We start from the raw sequence: 21,974 nt of genomic DNA on the forward strand, positions 1-21,974 counted from the left end.
AATGCCCGTGCTTCAGTAAATTTAATAATAAAAAAATATTGGCTTTTTTATAAAACATGAAAAATAATGACTTTATAAAAAAAAGAGAGAGTGGATTTTGTAAAATTTATCTTACACGTCTGAGCAAATGCTTGTTTCGATGATATCACCTACAATCATTGAAACAAAAGCCAAACTCTTCGGCTTGAATTTTTAGTAAATTTTGATATAATTTTTTTCTTATTTTCAGGTCAGATTCTTAGCAGACACCTCTTCATTTGAGCATACTCACAGTTGACTGCCTGCCATTCATGAACTCATCCAATCACTTTAACTCAGAGCTCGTTCGATCTCTTCAGCTTAGATTTGGCTGGCAACAAGAGCGGATCTTCAAGAGAGATGGGCCACATGAATTTCTTTCTAAATTTATGTCTTACATACCATTGCTCATTTTATAAAAACTATTATATTAAATACTAATTTTATAAGCAGTGATTATTAAATATGTGCACTGTAACGCTGACAAACCGATTGCTTCTGAGCCATCATATAGGTATCTAGCTCGCTTTAATTGTTAAGAAACCTCTATGTCCAATATAACAACAATTTTAAGACTGCTTCGGATTAAAACCATATTTTTTTTTGACTCTGACAAAAAAATAATCAAAGTGCGGAGCAGCACCTGAATTAACCCGAAGACTCGAGGAAACACTCAATGTCTCTATGATAGCATAGTCCTACCAAAGTGCCACTTAAGCATGTTTTTTGTTGGTATGCAAAGATATTGGCAAAGTGGAGATCTAGAATCTCCCTGACATGTCCAATCGCGTGGAGAAGGTGACAATCGAGGACAGACAAAGACCCACCAACGTTCTTCCACAAGGTCCCAATGAAATGGATGACCATAAGCTCCTTGACTAACTTTTCTAATTGCTTTCTTATTTGGCCAACAATGGACTGGTCTTCGACTTTTACTGCAAGCGTTCATGCAGCTTTAACAGATCCGAGGGTGACCGCGAACCAGAAACGAGGAGCTGTTACTGTGGTGTGGTGGCGGATGGCTATCTTCGGTGGATCTGCAAGAACCCTTGGGTCGAGATATCTGGCGAAAACCATCCAATGCTTAAGTTAGAAAGAGATCTAGAGATATTTTAATGAAGGGATGTTTTCTGGCGAGGGAAGAAGATGCCCCTCTTTCCAGAATCCCCTCATCTTTATAGAAGGGGGTGTACCGGTTACACGCAATCGGATGTCCTTGCGCAAATCTTGGGTTAAATAAATTACCTTAAATGACAAGGGATTTCAAGCTAGCCGACGATCCGTTGAGATTGCGAGGATTCAAATATTGATAGTCGTTGTGGCGGAGACTGCGGGATTTGATTCCGGATATGAAGGATTTGGTGATCCCTTCTTTAGGCGAACCGGCTTGACTGTTGGTGGGATCGAGATCGGTCTCAACTTCTGACTAGGTCTCCTTTGACCTCGAGGTCAATCGGGCTTTGCTCAGCCGAGATCATGCCTGCCGAGGTCATGCCTGTCGAGACTGTGCTTGCCGAGGCCATACTTATTGAGATTATACCTGTCGTCGAATTTGGGTGTTTTAATCGTACGTGTGGAGTGGTCCATTTTGTCCCTTATCACTTCAATTGTTGTTAATCTGCCATCCTACTTTGCTCGCAAAGAATTTTCTATGCTTAATGATTTTTCCTTCTACTTTTTTTTGTTTTTTGTGAATATCTTTAATCTAAAACTTTTGAAGTTTTCACCTGATGGGATGTGAGTGCATGTTCCCTAGTGCGTGTACGTGTTCGAGATAGGTTTCATGTTCAGATATGAAAGTGAGGTCGTTTTTCCTGCATTATTCTGAAAAAAAAAAAAACAGAGAATATCTCGCATATGACAATCTGAGAAAATAGATGTAAAATGCAATCAAGCAAGAGAAATTTTTTTCAAAAGATAAAAAATAAAAATAAGTCAAAGGGAACTAGCAAAATAACTAGTCAAATGAAGATAGAAGCTCAAGCTGGGTGATCATATCCTGGCTTCTAAACAATGGTTTTAGGGTTCGAGTCTTGAGTGATAATATCCCTTAAAGTTGCAAACTTGAGAAATTTACCCTGAAAATTTTCTTGGAGCAAATCTTAGATTTTTGAGTCGTAAACCAGCCTAAGTTTTTTCTCTTATCTTTTGATCAGATTTCTCTCCCGGTGTCAAAAAAAGGGGTCAAAGGAACGATGCTTCATCAACTATCATCTAGAAAAATTGCGTTAGGCTCCAATCCAATGACAAGGAGACTCATGGAATCAACAATTCATGCATAACTATCTAGAATTAATGCAAATCAATGAATCTATAATTACCAAGAGTTAGACCATACTTATTTACATAGCTCATTGACTTTCTTAATAATACTATAGTCATCCATCAGAAGCCATCTCCCATAGTTGGGTCATTTGCAACAATTTTAATATTGTAATATGTTGCTCCTTTTGGTTTTTGCAATCTTGGACAATCAGCAAGATCAATTGCTGTCTTAGAAGTATAGCTTTTTAGATAAGATTTCTTCAAGTATATTCAAAGAACGTTGCTTGGCAGCACTGCACTCTTTCCTTCTCCTTAAGAGCACCAATCCTCCCCATGTTATTTGGGGGTTGGTGCGGTATTGGAGGTCAGGTGGGTGATAGCCAAGCCCTGTGTTCTTGCCCAATCACTGTACTCGTTCTCTGAGCATGGAAGGAAGGGTGCGGTGTGGCCTTTTCTATGTTTAAATCAGCAGCTGCCAATGTGCCAACAAATGATTTATATGTTGCTAGTAACTCAAATTTGCTGAGATTATGATCCACTTTCAGCTCAAGACTAGACTACCTTTCTCCTTCACTTCTTTTTTGAAAATAATATTGGAGCATCATGAATTTTAATAGCCTGAATCAAGCGCTCGGGAGAAACTTCTATAAATTCAAACCTAGAACCACCCAAGTGGAGGAGAGGGGCAACTATTGAGCTAAAACCTAGTGTTTGGCTTCATTTTAATTCCTTTGTTTCAAATGTATGATATATTTTTAAATTACCTCCGCATTTGTTTAATTATCTCAATTATTCATCTAACTGATTTAAATTGTAGATTGCATGTTTTAATAAAGAATGCTTACATGATACCCATAATTAGTCTCTCATATTTGAAAGATATATTACATGAAGCAGCAAGAATTTTCTCAGTTAATTATATACAAAATTCTCTTTTTTAAATTAATAACTTGTTATTTGGAAAAAAAATCCAATAAGATCCAAGTTAACCTTCTATTAAACTTAGTTAATTATAATCAAGTAATCAATATATATTCCAGGAAAAAAGTCCTATTGGTATTAACCTCTGAATGTAAGTTGACAAACTATTTCCCACTCCGTCTAATATAACCAATATTCTTCTTGGCTACAGTTCTAGCTTGTCAGGAATATGGTTCATGTTTTATATATATTCCAGGAAAAAAGTCCTATTGGTATTAACCTCTACTTGATCACATTCTTCTTACAAACTATAGATTTCGGGGTTGATTTTCAAGTGGTGCATTGCAAAATTAGGGCAATTCAGAATAAAACAACAGCTAAAACCAAATATATTCATCAAAGTACTTGAATAACCAAACGAGAATCTTGGAAGACAGTTTATTGCAACCAGACATCATTTAGTATATTGAAATCATCGATCAAGCAATCGCTACATTGCAAGATCTTGCAGCAATGTAAATTTGTTCGTGCCTTTTAGCGTGTTCTTCCTTTCTGCATGCACTTGGACGTCTGGTCGGGTCCCTGCAATCCAGGCTAGAGGCGGTGCGGGCGACTTATACTGCCTACCAGATCTAGCCTGCGAGAAATGCTTAAACATTTAGAGAGACTATTCCCCCTCTGGGGGTGGTGGTGGAGAGAGCGATGCTTTGGGCGATGGAGGTCCTTCAGGCGACTCACTCGGATGGACTCTTGATAGCTTGGGATATATGGGGCTCTACATCTGCTCGTAGAGCGTCCCGCATGATGTTTTTCACCTAAGAGCTCCCACCCCTGAGTTTTCTCAAGGTTAACTTCGATGGTTCCGTCTTGCAAGGCAGTGAGAAGGGAGGTGCGGGCTTTGTTGTCAGGAGCCCGAACTCCAGGGTGATTGTTGCCGGGGGTTTCCAGCTTTTTGATATATCGGTGTTAGGGGCGGAGCTGAGGGCTGCATGGGCAAGTTTGAGGTATGTACGTCGTGCATTGCAGGCTAGGGATGTTCTCCTGGAGGGCGACTCCGCGACGGTCATTGGATGGCTTTCACAGGCTTCAAGCGGGGTAGGCGAGTACGACCCATTGGTGAGAGATATCCGGGTCATGGGGTGTGACGGGATGGTTGTTCAGACGAGGCATGTGTTTAGGAAGACGAATGGGGCAGCGGACTGGGTTGCCTTCTTTGTCGCCAACCACTCAAGGAACCACCTATGGGTGGAAGAGGCAGAGTTGCCTAGGACTCTCCGTGATGTTTTGCTTTTTGATTTTCTTGGTTGTATCCGTACACGTTATGTATGATACTTCCGATTTTAGCATTAAAAAAAATAACTTAGAAAAAATGATCCTAGCCACCTAACTTGATCGAATCCAGCATGTCACCTAACTCTAAAGATCTAGAATAGTATAACACCACAGGATCTTGCCCAAAAAAACTAGTTAGACCGTAGTATTTAGGTTTCTTGGCCCTTTTATAAATACCGAAGATTTATCCATTGCATAGTCGATATCAGACTAAACCTACACTCCCACAGATTCTCAATACTCCATTTATTTAGGATCCTCCCATTTAGCATTACTCGTTAACTAACCACTTTGTGATCAACTCTTGGGAGGGCAAACTAAGGTGTCATCTCTTCAACACCTACGAGGCAACCAAGTGATCAATGGCCAATCATCGGTTCAAGCCATCTAGTAATACACTGGATCCCCTGTGCCACAAAACAGCAGTGCCCAACGATCTGTAGAGAAAGAGGGAGGGTGGGGAGCACGAGACATTCGGGAGACTATCTAGTATCTATCACGTCAGGCCGTGCTCTTAAATTCCCATAAAATAAAAATAAAAAAATAAAAAACGAGCAACGTAGCGTTTGACATTTTGCTGGTAGGCCCTCCCACCACCTTTTCCTCTCCAATCTCTTTTATTATCATTATTATTTTAACCTCCCTCGAGTCCCCAAACTCCCAACCGCTCGACTCCTCCTTTTTTTGCATCGCGGGGCTTTTTGTCTTTTGCGGCATCGCCCTCCTCAGCTTCCCACGCTGGGGCCCGCCAAGGAGCTGCCGGGCCTTGGCCTGGAGCTTCGGCGCGTTAGAAGTCCACCGTCTTTTTACGACCCACGTGGCCGGCCGCGTGGCCCAGATCAGCAGATCCAGATCCGGATCCCTGTGGGAATGTTTGTCACCGAATATATGACTCCAACTGGCCTTTAAGCATTTCCAGGGGCTTGGTACGGCGGCTGGGATAGGGATGGAGAGGTTGGATTGGATAGAGATCTGGAGCTTGTTTGTCCATGCTATGTCGCCGTGCTCGGTGAAGAATCTCTACTGTGCGATGCAAACTCTCTCAATATCCGTCGGTGAGGCATCTCTTAGAGTTCGTGTTTTTTTTAAAGATATTTTTGCTTCTTATCTTCATAATTCCCACACTCCAGTACAATAAAAAGGCGAAATAATAGCTACATGGATTGGGGAGGAAAGAATATATTGGATACAATGCTGAGAAATGCTGATCATCCATCTCCTGGACAATATGGGCTCGTTTGGTTCGCGGAAAGCATTTTGCTTCCTAGAAATATGATTCCTGGGAAACAAATTCCTAGGAAGAGGATGCCTAGGAAAGTACTTTTGGCATGTTTGGTTGACCATGGGAAAGTGACAAATTTCCAAGGTGCTTATGTTTGGTTGGCCATCTACTTTCCTAGGAAAGTTATATATAATTCCTATTATGCCCTTAATAAAAATTAAGTTTTTAATGCCTCTTTAATGCTTCTTTAATGCTGAAGGGACTTTTTGGGAAAAAGTAAAAATGGAGTGATTCCCGCCTCATGGGAAAGTAACTTTCCCATGTTTCTCATGGGAAAGACTTTTCCATGAAATGTGGGAATCACATTTCCATGGGAATACTACTTTCCCTTCTCTCTCCTTTGAAAACTCCAACCAAACAAGAGGCATCTCATTACTTTCCCGTTGACCACACTTTTCCCCCTTCTTTTCCCGCGAACCAAACGAGCCCTATGAGCTTTCTATGCTGGTCTGCGGTCAACGCTGTGATGAAGAATGTGGTATAATGATTAAGCCGAAGGTTGATTTTTTGTCGCTAAGTACTTCAAAATGACATCCTCAGATTAATGATCCCTTTCAAGCTCTAACTTCAAGGTAGAAGGTACAGAACATAAAAAGCAGCTGCTGTTTGAGTGGTCTCCCTCACTTTGTCAAGTATTTTCCTAGCATCCTTCCTATTTTTGTAAAAACGATCTCTTTCTAACTTTTCTCTGGTGCAACATCATAGCAACAAGATTGATGTGATTAAAGGGAATCGGTACCGCACCCTTTTCTAGGAGAGAAAAAGGAGAGATCTACTTGAAAAGTCTGTGGTGTATTGAAAAGCTCAGACCAGTGGCTGTTTTTTTTTTTTGCTGAGACCAAGTGGCTGTTTAAATAAGAAGCTATATGTAATAGTTGGGCGATAGTCTCGACGAATTGTTAATTGGAAAAACAGAGCTAAAGACCAACAGGCACTCTTAGCTAGTTAGCTTTTCAGTGTATCTCTTTCTTTTCTCTGGTAAACAGTGCAAATCTCTCTCTCTCTCTCTCGCCGCCCACCCCCCCCGCCCCCCAATGCACACATTATTCAACTACCATATTTGCAAAACATGAGATTCACCTTCCTCCTTCAAGAAAACAACTTTGAGGTTATGTTTAAGTTCTTAGTATGACAAAGGCAAAACAAGTTCAGCCTATGGCCAACATGATTCTAGCTAGATTAGGTGACACTAAATGAAGACAACTGAGAGCGAGTTATCTTATATCTTAATTTGTAATGGAAGTTGCTCTAATTTCAACCCTAAGCAACTTTAGGTGCTCGCTTTTATTAGCTACCAGTTGAGTTTGATGAGATGCGAAGAAAAATATAGGCCTATAGCATGTCAACAGCCTTTTTCAGCTTATTCTCTTTGAAAAGAAAAAGGTTGCCGACTTTATCTACAATTCTTCGAGGCTATCATGCCTTTGTGCAGACATTGTACAACGGGCGGTCCAAGGCACACCCGATCGACGTCATTCATTCGGATACCGAGGCTACTACTGTTAAATAAATAAAAATAAAAATAAAAAATCTTCGGCCCTATCTTTTTGTTTGTTTGTTTTTTTTAACAAAAAATGAAGACTATTTTGCCTCAACAAGACACCCTCGCACTGTTTTGTTAGCACCCAAATTGTAACAAAAAGTTTCATCTTCTGTTTAAAAAGAAGAACAGTAGTTCCATGACCGTCACCCCACAAGGTCTAATTGGTATCTCTGTCGACCATCTCTACAATATTAATAGGTCTTGTCACGTAAAACATTGTCACCAGTTTGGTGTCGTATCTTGTCATGTCGTGATGCATGTGGATTATGGCAGCGAAGCATGAGATGATTGAAGCATTATGGGCAAATGCCAATAATTTTCATGGGCATGCACGGCTCGTAGCATTTGAACTGTTGTGCCTTCCATCTTCTCCCATTTCCTCACCCGACGCCATCTGCTTCGCTTCTCCTTGTCCGCTAACGCTTTTCCACATCTCCTCTCCCAGTCTTGATATGAGATCCTCCGTCTCTTTCACGTTGTATATATCCGTGCCATGAAGACTAGATGTACCTGCTCCACGTGACACTGTCATAGGGAATAGCTTATTAATTATATAATTGGAGCTATTAGGTTGGCTTCCTAAACCTTCTGCAAGTGATTACCATAAACTTTCTTCAGTGGCTTGGCCTGGGAAGCGTATCCCTGTCCCTGATAGGATAGGCTTGAGCTTGTCCAAAAACTACCTAAAAGCATTGCCCCAAAAACGAACGCTCATATATATATATATATTATAGTATAAAATTATGTCATGTAGTGAATGTTGGAGCATTGTGCTGCAACATTTACATGTGCATGCAATTATTTTTCTTGAAAGTATAACAAAAATATATGAGTTATATTTTACTTCGCTTATGATAATTGGATACAAAATTATAGATGTCTTTCGCTTAAAAAACTCATCTCCTTTTTTTTTTTTTACAATTTTTTTGACAAAAATAATGTAATGTAATGTCATATTGTACATATGACGGTTATTATTAATTCTAAATCTGAATGTGGGTAAAGTATGGACCGAAGGTAGCTTGATGCATTACCTGGTTATCTTTCTGATGATAGCTGATGTGAGTAGATGTATTTATTCAAGAGATGTATGAGATAGCCGATATAATAATAAAAAAAAAGAAGGTGGCTTGAAATTGTAGAAACTGTCAGGTTAAACACTAACCCTATTCTTGACGGATGGGTGAAGGAAATTAACCTCGAGGTAAAGAATTGCTTGATCCTGTACAGTTGAGGAATTTAAGCTGAAAATTTTAGAGGACACTGAATTTATCCCTGGGCTGACAACATCTTAGAACCAATCTTTTTGGGTAGATAGGTTGTCCGAGCCTATGTCGAAATCGAGGCTTCCAAGGCAACAGCCCATGTTACTTGCAAGAAAATAACAGGCCTTTCTTCTGACGAGAGATCAGAGACCTGGTTGGTGTAGGAATGACTCCACCGTTATACGTGGGCTAAGCACGAGAACCAGACGAAGCTAGGCCCACCAACCAAGCCTTAATTGGGCCAGGCCTGTTCAAGCCCTGGAATGCAATGTTCGTAGCCCTGGTTGCACGTCTTGTTCACGAAGGGACATACAGCTACATGAGCCGCGCTTTTACTTGAGAAATTGGTATTCCAGAACTCTAGTTATTTTCACATGAATTATAGAGATACGAAAAAAGATGGGAAGAATATATATCACTATCAAGTCTAAAAATTATTATGCCACGTAATTTTTTTCCCTGTTATCATTATGTTAAAGTTTTTTTTTATTTGGACACATATAACCAATTGAAACCCTCGGCATGCGACATCCGCTGAGCTACAAAAATTGTGCACATGCATGCATCTAGCTTCATGGGTTGTTTCATTATAGTTTTGGGCTTCCAATGCCAATTTTTTGTCAGACTACAGGTTGATCGGTACATATTTTCATGCACTTAGGCTATCACAGAGGCCGAGGCCTTGTTTGAATCGTTTGACATTTGCTATTTGGATGGGTAGCTAAGAAACTATTTCACTTGGACAATATTCCAATTCCAAGTTCATGACGTTTGTTTCTATGCTAATAAATGGTGCATTTTGTTAATCGTATCCCACATTTTGTTGCGATAGTGTTAAGACCACATCCCATTTGGACTTTTGAAGGTTCACTTGTAGAGAAATCTCTGGAAGTGCATGGCTTAGCCTAAAAGAAAAGTTGGGAGAAAGATGAGATTGCAAATAAGAAAAAACCATGCCTTGCAAAGTATATATATTATAGATATTTAAGCAAATTTGATGAGGAAAATGTCAAAATCTATAAAACCATATTATAAAGATACATTTTTTTGGCTCCAAAAATAGAAATTTGGTATAGATATTATAGATAAAAAGATTTTAGTAAGCATTGGATGGACAATGTAAAAGGAAATCATAGAATAGGAGGTTTATCACATCCATAGCAGATATATTTTACTAGTCATCGCCTAAATTAGAGCAGACATTGTTAAGATCATTCCTATAAGGAAAATAATTGACATTATAACAAGGGGATATATGGTACAGTTAATCTATTACAAGGAGAATGAATGCCAAAACATGCGCAAGCTCCAAACAATCCCTTAATGAAACTAACAATTAAATTTGTGTACAATCTGTACATTTGAAAAGAAGCTAATAAAAGAAATAATAAAGAAAATCACAGCAACGTTTGAGACGCTCTAAAGCCATCAAAAGAACTAAGAGGAATCATTTGGTCGCATCTAATGCACGAATCCCATCAAGATGGATTCGACACTACCATGGCCTCTCGAGAAAAATTCATGCCTCAACATGGATCAGTTACTTTTTAACAAGCCCGGCACAGAATTAGGTCTTACTTACCTTCCATTCCAAGTAACGTTGAGCGATGCTGGCGCCGCCCCACGGTGCGTCCCGGCGACCACGGACATCCGCTGGTTGGCATTATTCAAGTACTGCTTCACAGCCCCACCGGTTGGGCTCTCCGCCGACGCTCCCGGCACGTCCGGCCCCAACGCCCCGCCGACGTACTGCTGCACCACCAGCACTGACACCGTGGCCGAGAAGTCCGAAGAAGCCAGCAGGTCACCAATCGGCCCCAGCTCCGGGCACTCCATCCACTCCGCCAGCGCCGCCGTCATCGGGGTCGCCTCCCCCTGCCCCCTCCCCACTATGTACAGATCGTGTATGCTCTCCATCGCCCGCAGCGCCGCCACCGTCTCCTCGCTGCTGTTCACCACTCTTTCAGTGTACGCTACCGACTCGTTGCTCACGTTGCGCAGCCGGAACTCGTTCATGCACTCGTCGTCGAGCTGCCGCTGGCGACTGCTGTCGGTGACGATGGTGATGACTCTGGAGTCGCGGGCGGCGGCGGAGGGGGAGGTGGGGACGGCGAGGTCGTCGCCAGGGAGAAAGCGGATGACGAGGAGGGTGACGCCGGGGTGCTCGACCATCCGGGAGGCGTAGGCGAGGGCCTCGCGGTCGTCCGGGCCGCCGAAGAAGAGGAGGGCGACGTGGTGGGTGGGGGGGTGGGCGGGGGCGGCGCGGGAGGCAGCGGAGAGACCCCGGTCGACGAGGACGGCGACGGAGCAGGGGGCGGTGGCGAGGACGCCCTCGTTGAGGGTGCGGATAGCGGAATTGATGGGCTCCATGGCGCCGTCGACGGTCTGCTGCTTGTGGAAGGGGAGGACGATGAGGGTGACGTGCTTTTCCTCGGCGAGGGCGCAGATGTCCTCGTGCATGGAGCCGTACGTTGAGACGGTGGTGATGGCCTGGACGGAGACGCCGCCGGCATGCTGCTCGTAGCTCTCGAAGGCGGCGAAGATGTGGTCGGCCTGGGCGTGGGTGCCGGTGGTGGATGCGGAGTGGCCGCTGCTGTGGGGCTTGGAGGTGGCGGCGGCGCTATGGGCAATGAGCATGGACGAGGCGCGGTTGGTGAGCTCGACGAGGTGGAGGGCGTACACGAAGATTGGAGAGCGCTTGGTGGGGTGAGAGAGGTCGAGGAGGGAGATGAGCGCGGGGACGTTGCGCGTGTTGTGGACGCAGGCCAGCATGCGGAGTTCCACGTCGGGCTTCGAACGCTGGAGGTTGCGCCGCTTGTAGCCGATCAGGCGGCGGGTCGGCCGGTGGACTGCCATCACCACCGGGGTCACCATCGCCGTCATCACCACCGAGGCCAGCACCATCACCGCGAACGACTCGTCGTCCAGCACCTGATGATAGAGCCCGAAATGAAACACACAAGAAACCAGATTTTTTGTTGACTTGTAGAAAGAACTTAACGATGAACAGGCCAACCTGATCAATTCAAATAAAATCCAATCATCCAGTTTTCAGCAATATTTTTAAATATTATATTTTGTCAAAAATAACCTTATTACAAATCATTTATGTTTACAATATAAAGATAATTGAGATTACAATTAAATATCAATGTTATTTTTTGTGTAAATAATATCAATGTTATTTAAAAAATGAATAAATAACTGCTATAATAATCACAAATAAGAATTTCTTTTATTTTGAAATTGTGAAGTAATATTTCTGCAATGTTAATATTTCTGGTCCAGTTATGCCATATGGAGAACCAATTCTACCGGTAAAATGTTTATCATTTTACATGATTATTAATGGAATATGAATATGAACAAAAATAGTTGCTGCATACTGAATTCAATTTCTTTATAATTTTTCATTTTGTATTGAAATTACATTTTAACTATTGTGGAGGTTTGAAATTGTTCATTATATTAATAGAACAAAAATATTATTTAAATATATGCCACCACCTAAGAAGGAAAAAGATTTGTTGAAGTAATAACGAAGAACATGGAAACTTGGTTGGCTTGGATATCTGATGATCCGAGTTGATTGATGGCTCAAGAAATTTTAGTGCACAATTAGATATAAAATAATTATAATAATATACAATACAATATCTAAGTAATGTATAAATACACATTAGCATATATATTGAATATAAATATAAATAAATAAATTATATAAAATGAAATCATATAATGAATTTTAAAATAAGTTAAAGTAAACTAAAGATAAATATAAAGTACGAAATAAAATTTTTCATAAATTTAAGTGCATGCAATACAAATCGAAATATATTTTATAAGGATATTTCTAAATATTAGAAGATCCAATCAATGTTCCAGCCTAGAATCCTACTGAACCAATCCGGATCAGACGATTCTTAACGGTTTATTTGGTTATTTTTATAGAATTAAGCTGAAAATTCTATAAAAAACTTTCTAAAAATCTAACCAGTAGAATAGTCAAGTACCTCTTTGTCCCTTCCGATGTTGAGGACGATCATCTCCACGAGCCCTCTGGTATTCATTAGGAAACCCAGAGCCACCCCGTCCCGGAACGACATCGTAAAGAAGATCGCAATCAAAACGGTGCCCAGAATTTTCCCCACACTTGCCAGGAGGAAGACCACGGCCAGAGGCACCACCGCCTTCATGTCCCTTACGGTGGCCAGGTTCGTCCTCAGTCCACTAATAACAAAAAACAACGGCAGCAACAACCCGGTCACGAAGTCCTCCAGCTTCTCTATCAACGCCACCCCAAGCGACCCGTTGGGTATCACCAGCCCGAACACAAAAGCCCCGAAGACCGAGTGAATCCCGATGGCGTCCGTCGTCAACCCGGCCAGCATGACGCCGGTCAGTATCAGACACACGTAGAAGTCGCTGACTCCCTCACCCTCCGGCGTCCGCTTCATGACCCACCGCATCGCCGGCCGAACGGCGTAGAAGCAGAACAATACGAAGGCCACACCCGAGAGCAGCACCCAGAGGGACGCCAGCGCGTTCCCGCTGGAATTCCCCTTCCCCGCGGAGTCGCCGCTGCCGGACTCCGCGAGGGCGATGGAGAGCGCGAGGAGGATCCATGCGCACATGTCGTTGACGATAGCCGACGACATGGCAATGCGGCCTATCTCGGTGTTGAGGAGCTTGGACTCGGCGAGGATGCGTGCGAGGACGGGGAAGGCCGTGACGGCGAGAGCGACGCCGATGAAGAGGAGAAAGGAGGCTTGGTGAATGTTCTGGGAGACGTGGCGCTGGAGGCCGTAGGAGGCTGCGACGCCGATGCCGAACGGGAGGACCATGCCGGCCACCGCGATGACCAGCGCCCGCCGCCCGGTCCTCTTTATGACCATAACATCCATCTCTACGCCGACTAGGAATAGGAAGTAGAGGAGGCCGACGTGCGCCACAGTCTCCAGCGTTAGCAAGCTCCTGGTCGGGAAGACCGATTCGCCGATAATTTTCACCTTACCCAGGCACGATGGTCCCAAGAGTATGCCTCCCTAAGAGTCAATACACATGCAGCATTTGAAAGTAGAGGAGTCTTTTATTTTTCAGTTTGAATGGGACGGTCGAATTGACCAGAGGAGAGAGATGAGGAGGTTACGATGATCTCGGCGACGACACGGGGCTGGTGTAAGGGCTTGAGAAGCAGGACGAGGACGCGGGTGGTGACGACGACGAGGATGACCTGAATGATGAAGAGGGGGAGCGAGTATTCCAATGGGTTGTTGCCCTGCCAGATGCCGTTGGTGGTGATGAGCGTCGGGGAGTAGCAGACGACACCGCCAGTGACGGGCTCCTTCATCTGATCGGTGAGGTTCGCGGATGCCATCTTCGGTCATGTCAGTGTTCTTTCCACTATGCCTCGTTGTGGAGGTTGTGGCTAGGGGAAGCAAGGAGAGATGGAGGAGGAGCAGGAAAGAGGGGGAGGGCAATTGGGAACGGTAACGGTCAGGTGATGTCTGGTTTGACTTTGACCAGGGCAGGAACGTAGCCACGTACGCTGCTATTTCTCGGTCGGTAGCCCGACAGTTTGGGGTGGAGAGGTTGTGATGGGTCTATTGGTCGTCCCGAGATCAGCGAGGGGAATGAGAGGGAAAGAACTCGTCAGTTGATATGGTTTGTAGTGTAGGGCACGTGTGATGCAAGGGAAGGAGGTACGTCCGGTGGCAAGGAAGGTTTGGTGGCTAAGGTTAAAATCTCATTAGGATGCTGTTTTTTTTTTTTTTTTTTAAGTCAACTAAATTATGTTGGGGGAAGAAGGAGTGATGGATAGAGGAGAAGAGGTATTAAAATCAGTGGACTGGTTTTATATGTTTCTGTAAAACAGGGAAAAAACAGAGGACTCGATTTTTTGTTCTGTTCTTCAGGAAATATATAGCAATGGCGGCAGGCATATTTCAGCCTCAGACTACCAACTAATTAATGCCTCCTTGAGGCTTACAACGTGGACTCCCTAATCAAATAAATAACTACATCAAACCAGAAATTAAGGGGATAAATCGCATCTAAAAACCAACCTTATCTAGGAATTTAACTATGATTGAAACTTTTCTGAAACTCTGCTGAAACTCTACCGAAACTCTTCCGAAATATGGTTAAACATTATCTGATGTGTAGTAACAATTTTTGAATCAATGTTCAACACTCCCCCTTGATTAAAAATTGCACACACCAAACTGCGATATGAAATATGAATGCTTCTCCCAAGGGGGTGACTTTGTTAATATATTTGCTACTAGTTCATTTGTGCCAAAACTTCAGAACTATCAAACCACTTGCAATTAGGTCCCGAATGAAATGAAATCAAATGTCAATGTGTTTCGTTTTTCCATAAAATTGCAGAATTTTTGGTCATGGAAATTGTTACCTTATTGTCACAGAAAATTTCAGTTGCTTCTTTTGGCTCTTGTTTAAGATCAGTAAGGATTCTTTTTAGCTACACGGCTTGACACGCTGAAGATGTTACTGCTACATACTCAGCTTCTGATGAAGACAACGCCATGGTTGCTTATTTTCGTGAGCTCCATGTGATAGCCCCTGAACCAAGACCGAAAACACTTTCCGAAGTATTTCTCCTATCATCGAGTGAACCTGCCCAATCACTATCAGTGAAGCCAAACAATTTGAAGTTGGAAACTTGTGAATACCATATTTCAAAATCCACCATGTCGGCAATCTAGAAAGCATGCCAACGGAGAATGCAAAATCAAGCCTAGTATGAGTTAGATAAGTCAAACCACCAACTAAGCTTCTGAAACTCCTTGCATCTGCCCTTTTTGTCCCTCTTCAAGCTGTAACTTTTTATTAACATTCATAGGAGTAGCTGTCATCTTGCAATTCAGCATATTAAACCTTTTAAGAAGATCCGTTGCATACTTCCTTTATGAGACAAATACTCCATCTTCTCCTTGCTTCACCACAAGGCCAAGAAAGTAATGCAGCAAATCAAGATCAGACATTTCAAATTCCTTCATCATGCTGAATTTAAATTCAGTGTTAAGAGAATCCGATGAGCCCAAATAAACTATGTCATCAACATAGAGACAAACGACTAGAAAATATGTATTACCTTCTTTCTTCATATAAAGAGTTGGCTCATTCTCACTCCTTTCAAATCCATTTTCTTGAAAATATGAATCAATTTTGTTGTACCATGCCCGTGGAGCCTGTTTTAATCCATAGAGTGTTTTTTTTAATTTATATACCTTCTCTTCCTTGCCATGAATAATAAAACCTTCAGGTTGAGAGACATAACTTCTTCCAGTTTGCTATTCAGAAAAGTAGATTTTACATCAAATTGATAACCTGGCCAATATAATTGTGCTGCCAAGGTTAAGATGATTCTCACCGTTTCAAACTTTGCCACCGCAGAGAATGTTTCTTTAAAATCAACACCTTGCTGTTGAGAGTACCCATTTGCCACAAGTCTTTTGCTTTGTGCTTTTAAACCATTCCATCAGCATCATAGTTCATTTTAAATATCTATTTCAAACCGATAGGTTTTCTTCCTTCCAGCAAATCTATCAAATCCCAAATTTCATTTTTCTCTATTGCCATAAGCTCTTCCTTCATTGCATTGCACCATTCTTCTTTTTCTGTTGGTTCTTCAAAGGATGTAGGATCTGTAAGATACAAAGCAAATGTGCAACTTTCATGAATTTCCTTCAAGGATATGAATTTTCTGGGAACCATTGCATCTAAAATTTCTGCCTGAGATAAATTCCAGCTGCTGGAACCTGAGAAAGATGAAATTGACGCATCGGAGGGGTTGCTGGTGCTGGAGGTTGACGAGGAAGGTGCTGAATTTGCTGTTTCATCTAATAGATTCTCCATCCATATTTGAACTTGATCTTTCTCATTGCTGCCATGCTAATTGCAGCTTACATCTTCATCAAACACAACATTTCTATTGATGATTTACACTAATTGGGTTATATAGCCGGTATGCTTTGAATTGCGTACAATAACCAATAAAAATACACTTTTTTGATTTTTTATCTAGTTTATGAAGATTCTGTGAGTTAATCAAACTATAAGCAATACAACCAAAAATTTTTTAGTAGCTTACTGAAGGCTTTGTACTCCTCCAAGCTTCATATGGTGTTTGATTCAGAATTGCCTTTGTTGGCGAAATATTCCGTTGTAGCAACTGCTTCTGCCCAAAACTGAATTGGAAGTTCTTTGGCTTTAAGCAAACTCCTTGCCATCTCAACTACGGTTCGGTTCTTGCGCTCAGCAACCCCGTTTTGCACTCGTGTGTAGGGTGCTGTCAATTTCCTGTAAATGCCATGTTCCTCACAAAACTGGGTAAAGTCCTTAGATAAAAACTCACTGCCTCCATCTGTGCGAAGAGTCTTTATGCTTGTATCATCTTGCTTTTCGACCAATGCTTTGAACTTTCTGAAATTCTCAAAAGTTTCTGATTTATACTTCAAAAATTACACCCAACTAATGCGGTTGTAATCATCGATAAACAGTAGAAAATACCGACTCCCACCAAATGATTCGGTGTTCATCGGTCTACACAAATAAGCATGAATTAATTCAAGACAACTAGAAGCCCTTCATGATCTTCCAGTTTTCTCAAGGTCAACTTCGACAGATGCGTACTTGACGGTGGCAAGGGGTGGTGCAGACTTTGTCATAGAGGCCCGGACTCTAAAGTGATTGCTGCTGTCGGGTGCTAGATCTTCGACACCTATATTCCGGGGGTGGAGCTCAGGGCGGCGTGAGCTAGTCTGGGTTATGCACGGCGTATTTTGTGGGCTAGAGCAGTCCTTCTCGAGGGTGACTCAGCCACGGTGATCGGCTAGATCCAGGAAGCACTGGTGGTGTAGGTGAGTGCCACCCCCTACTTCAAAATATTCGGACCATGGATAGTGGCGACGATACTTTCCAAGTCGAGCATGCTTATAGAGAAGTTAATGGGGTTGCGGATTGGGTGGCCTTGTACGTGGCCGATCACTCGAGAGAAGTCCTGTAGGTCGGAGAAAGGAGCTGCTTAGAGCGGTCCGAGATTTTTCTGTTTTTTATTTTTTATTTAGATGTATCCATACTAGAAGTGTATGCGCCATCTGCTGTAGCAAAAAAAAAAAAAAAAACTTGGCTGTAATTTCCCGTTGTATATTTGTACGGTTCTGCATGGTCTGCAGCTCTCACGCAAAAAAATAATGCACTACTTGCAACTTGCAAATAACATAGAGCTCAATTGTTGGCACCTTCCATCGGCCGTTAAAAGTTGCCTCAGAGTAGTGTTTCAAGGGAGATTTCCTGCATGCAAGGGAGGACGGGAAGGAGAAGTGAGATGCATTAGTGTAATTGTCGGACAATGCTTCTTTTGCTATTTGCTTCATGGAGTCAAGCTGCGATTGATTTATGATATCCGCTGACTTTTAGGCGAGTATATCTCCTACCGGGCCACTCATGTCTACAGAGAGGCTAATAGTACGACCGACTGGGGTCGCATCCTTCGTAGCTCAGTACTCCCACTACAGTAAAATTAGATAAAGCCGACCCATTTTTGCCGACGCTAGGAAAAAGCGTCGGCAAAAGTTACCACCGGGTCAACTTTTCCCGACGCTTAGTAAGAGTGTCGGAAATTTAAAGGAATAGACGACGCTTAAAAGCGTCGTCACAGCCCTCTAGCGAAATCGTCGCTGGAAGGGGTGGGAACTGGACCTAGAACGACGCTTTTAAGCGTCACGTTTGGCCCTTGGAAAACACGACGCTTATACGCGTCGAATATATCCAGCGTAGAAGCGTCGATCAAGGACGACGCTTATAAGCCTCGTCTAAGGGTAGAATCCCTCAAAACTCAGCGCCCGACCCCGATCGAACCCTCATTCTGCGCTGGCTACTTCCCCTATTTCTCCTCTCCGGCTTCCGTCTTCCTCCTCTCCGGCACTGCCCTAGTCAACCGTCTTCCTCCTCTCCGGTGCCGACCGTCGGATTCCAAGCCTCCTCTCCTCCTCCCTCCTCTCCGGCGCCGACCGACCAACCCCGATCTCTTCCACCTGAGGTATTTTTCTCCTCCTCCCTCTTCTCCCTCCTTCTCGGAACCCTCATTCTGCGCTGGCTACTTCCCCTATTTCTCCTCTCCGGCTTCCGTCTTCCTCCTCTCCGGCACTGCCCTAGTCAACCGTCTTCCTCCTCTCCGGTGCCGACCGTCGGATTCCAAGCCTCCTCTCCGGCGCCGACCGACCAACCCCGATCTCTTCCACCTGAGGTATTTTTCTCCTCCTCCCTCTTCTCCCTCCTTCTCGGAACCCTCATTCTGCGCTGGCTACTTCCCCTATTTCTCCTCTCCGGCTTCCGTCTTCCTCCTCTCCGGCACTGCCCTAGTCAACCGTCTTCCTCCTCTCCGGTGCCGACCGTCGGATTCCAAGCCTCTTCTCCTCCTCCCTCCTCTCCGGCGCCGACCGACCAACCCCGATCTCTTCCACCTGAGGTATTTTTCTCCTCCTCCCTCTTCTCCCTCCTTCTCGCTTGTTCTCCTCCTTCTCCGCCTCTTCTTGTTCGTGTGTTCGTGGGTGTTTTTTTCTTTTTTTACAGATTCTCTAGCTTTGCCTCCGCCCGAGGATCTCCTCCTCATCCCTCCTCTCCGGCGCCATCCGAGCAGCCCTCAAACCTCAATCGACTCGGCAACCCTGATAAGTATGATCGTTGATGCACATTGAACAATTATTATTAGCAAATAAGAAAGAAGATACTCTAGAAAGTTATCTGTTATTGGCATCTGCAAGTGGGACTCAAGAGGTATTAGCGTATGCACATTTATCTGTTAGTGTTATGTAGTATGCTCATATGTTTGCATTTCTGAACCACTCAGTTACTCAAATATGTTCTAGTGGTGTAATATGTATAGTTGAGAGCATAAATTTAATTTTCTGCCCATTTTGGTGGAATCATCTAGCATAGAGACAGATATAGTTGCAGTTATCCTCTGCTTTACTTTGGGAATGGCTTGTTTTGGTCTGCCCTCTGCCTTAAGTTTATGCAACATTGACCACTGAATGTCGATGCTGTTAAAGTGACCTGCTACAACTATGCTATGGTAATGTTCTGCTCTTTGTTTGTTTTGGCTTTCGTAATGTGAAACAGCTGTCATCATAATTGTGGAATGGAGCTTTTGGAGTGTTGTATGGTAGCAAGTGATTTGATCAATTCGATTGAGACTAATGCAATAAATAATGTAGTTTTCATCTCATCAATAAACACTTATTTTTAATTATTGTCACACTCAGTAATCTGGATAGATAAAAAGAAGTTGGTGAAAGAATATTCCAGACTAGATGATCTTGACTCTCTTTTTTATGCTTGTCAGACATTTGTTCAGAAGATGCTTCTATCATATTATTGGCAATTTACATCTCAAGGATGAGTGAAACAACATTATAGATGCAATATATAATATAAAATGCAAGACTTCTTATTGAAATGCAATATCAATAAGATCCAAGGAAAGATGCGAGTGATTTCAAAACTTTTATTCAAGGTATTGCATCTCGGTACCGAGCCCCGTACCAGTGCCACTCTGTTACTATATCAGTATGCCTGGTACGGTGTCTGGTTCGATGTACCGAGTGTTGGTATGCCTCCCGTATTATGTTTCAGTTAACTTGGCGTTGGCATCAAGCAACAAATACTTTACATGTTAATAGTAAGGAGTGCTACATCTTAGGTTGTTTGTTTGAAAATTTAGTCATTTTAAAGTCCAAATGTTAGTTTTATTTTATTTGGCCAGAGTATATATTTGAAGACAAGAAAAAATTCCTTAGTTCTTCTTTCCTAAGTTCTGCACAAAGATCCATATTTTTCATAGCAATGGATGCATCAATTTGCTAGATAATAAGAAGTAATCCCAATATCCCATGGTACTTTATAGATGTTCCTGCTTGCTGCAAGGTCACCCTTGTTTTTCATTACCCTTGTTTTTCATTTGAGTCTGATTCACCAGTTTGTCAGCTGATATATGTAACGACATATTATGTGGTCTAGTGTTCAAATGCAGCTCAGGAAGGTCTTTGTAGCTGGATATTTCATTCCTAGAAAACTTTAAATGGTTGAGGATGCAGGATTAATGATCTACAACAACTTTATACTGCTAGGGGATGAAATTATTATCTTGCTGCTTTTAGAGTTGCATTTGGATAACAATTTCAGAAAGGAACTGCTGCATTTGGATATCTACACTTCTTTTTTATGCACACCAGGTAACAATATGCCCCGGGGAAGACGATTTAGAGATGTGGAGTTCCAGCATTCTCAGGTGGGATCTACTTCTGATCAGTCCCTACAGTCCCAGCAGCCATGTGAGCACCAGCAGCACGAGTCAGGATCTCAGCACGAGCCTCCTGCTGATTGCCCGGAGGATGAGCTCCGGATCCAGGGTAATTCGATTTAAAGTTCATATTTTATGTTCTTATTTGTCTTCAACTTTATAAGACATATTTTATTTAATTTTAATAGATGGACAAGGGACGGTGAGGACGAGACGGGGACCCACTCAAGCAAAGGATGTGTGGAAGCTTCCTCCGGGTGAGAAGATCATCATCCGATGCAACGAATTGGGGCAGCCCATCAATAGAGCTGGAAGTCTTCTATCACGCTTCTTAGGATCGGTTGCACGCAAGGGTCAGCTGTGTCCGCTCAACTATACGAAGTGGAATGACATGCTTCCTTCGTATAAGGTTGAGCTTCTTAAACTTATAGAGGTAATGAATTGAATTTATTCTTTTTAATTCGACACCTTCTGTATGTTAATTTGCTTTGTACCATAATTTTATTTTAGAGGTTTAATATTATTATAACATTCTGTACCTTGTTGTAGGGTAAGTTTGTACTCCCTCCAGAGAGCCATGATTGGGTGCTAAAGTCCCTCAACCGCAAATGGGAAGAATATAAAGCAAAATTGAAGACGGACTTCAAGCGCGAGGGTATGACAGAGGAGGAGGTTGCTCGTGTGACTCCTCCTGATGTATACCCTCAGCAGTGGAGGGAGCTTGTTCACTACTGGTTTTCTGAAAGAGGACAGGTCATGTATATTGTTTCAATATCTTCTATTATCTTTATTACTAATATAGATTGCAAATATATACATTGAATCATATTATACTGTGTGCTTTTATTTTGGCAGACATATTCTAATATTGGTAGAGCTGCACGAGCATCTCAAGCAGTTCCTCATACTTCAGGCTCGAAGAGTTATGCGAGACGTAGAAATGAATTCGTAAGTTCTTTTGAAACTATTTGAAACTCTACTAACATATAGCACGTATCATGATATATAGTTTACCAATAT

At 42.6% G+C, this 21,974-nt stretch overlaps 1 protein-coding gene across 1 annotated transcript; it reads right to left on the minus strand.

The window, feature by feature from the left end:
* Positions 1–9,946: 9,946 nt before the first annotated feature.
* LOC103717902 (cation/H(+) antiporter 15) lies at positions 9,947–14,135 on the minus strand. The gene is made up of 3 exons (XM_026808771.2): positions 13,776–14,135; positions 12,640–13,671; positions 9,947–11,557 (listed from the first exon to the last, which is right to left on the minus strand). Exons 1-3 carry the CDS (start codon positions 14,001–14,003, stop codon positions 10,205–10,207), a joined length of 2,613 nt encoding a protein of 870 aa, XP_026664572.2. The 5' UTR covers positions 14,004–14,135; the 3' UTR covers positions 9,947–10,204.
* Between the last annotated feature and the right edge of the window lie 7,839 nt (positions 14,136–21,974).

The sequence above is a fragment of the Phoenix dactylifera genome, chromosome 3, assembly GCF_009389715.1.
Source record: "Phoenix dactylifera cultivar Barhee BC4 chromosome 3, palm_55x_up_171113_PBpolish2nd_filt_p, whole genome shotgun sequence".
In the NCBI taxonomy this organism is placed as follows: Eukaryota; Viridiplantae; Streptophyta; class Magnoliopsida; order Arecales; family Arecaceae; genus Phoenix; species Phoenix dactylifera.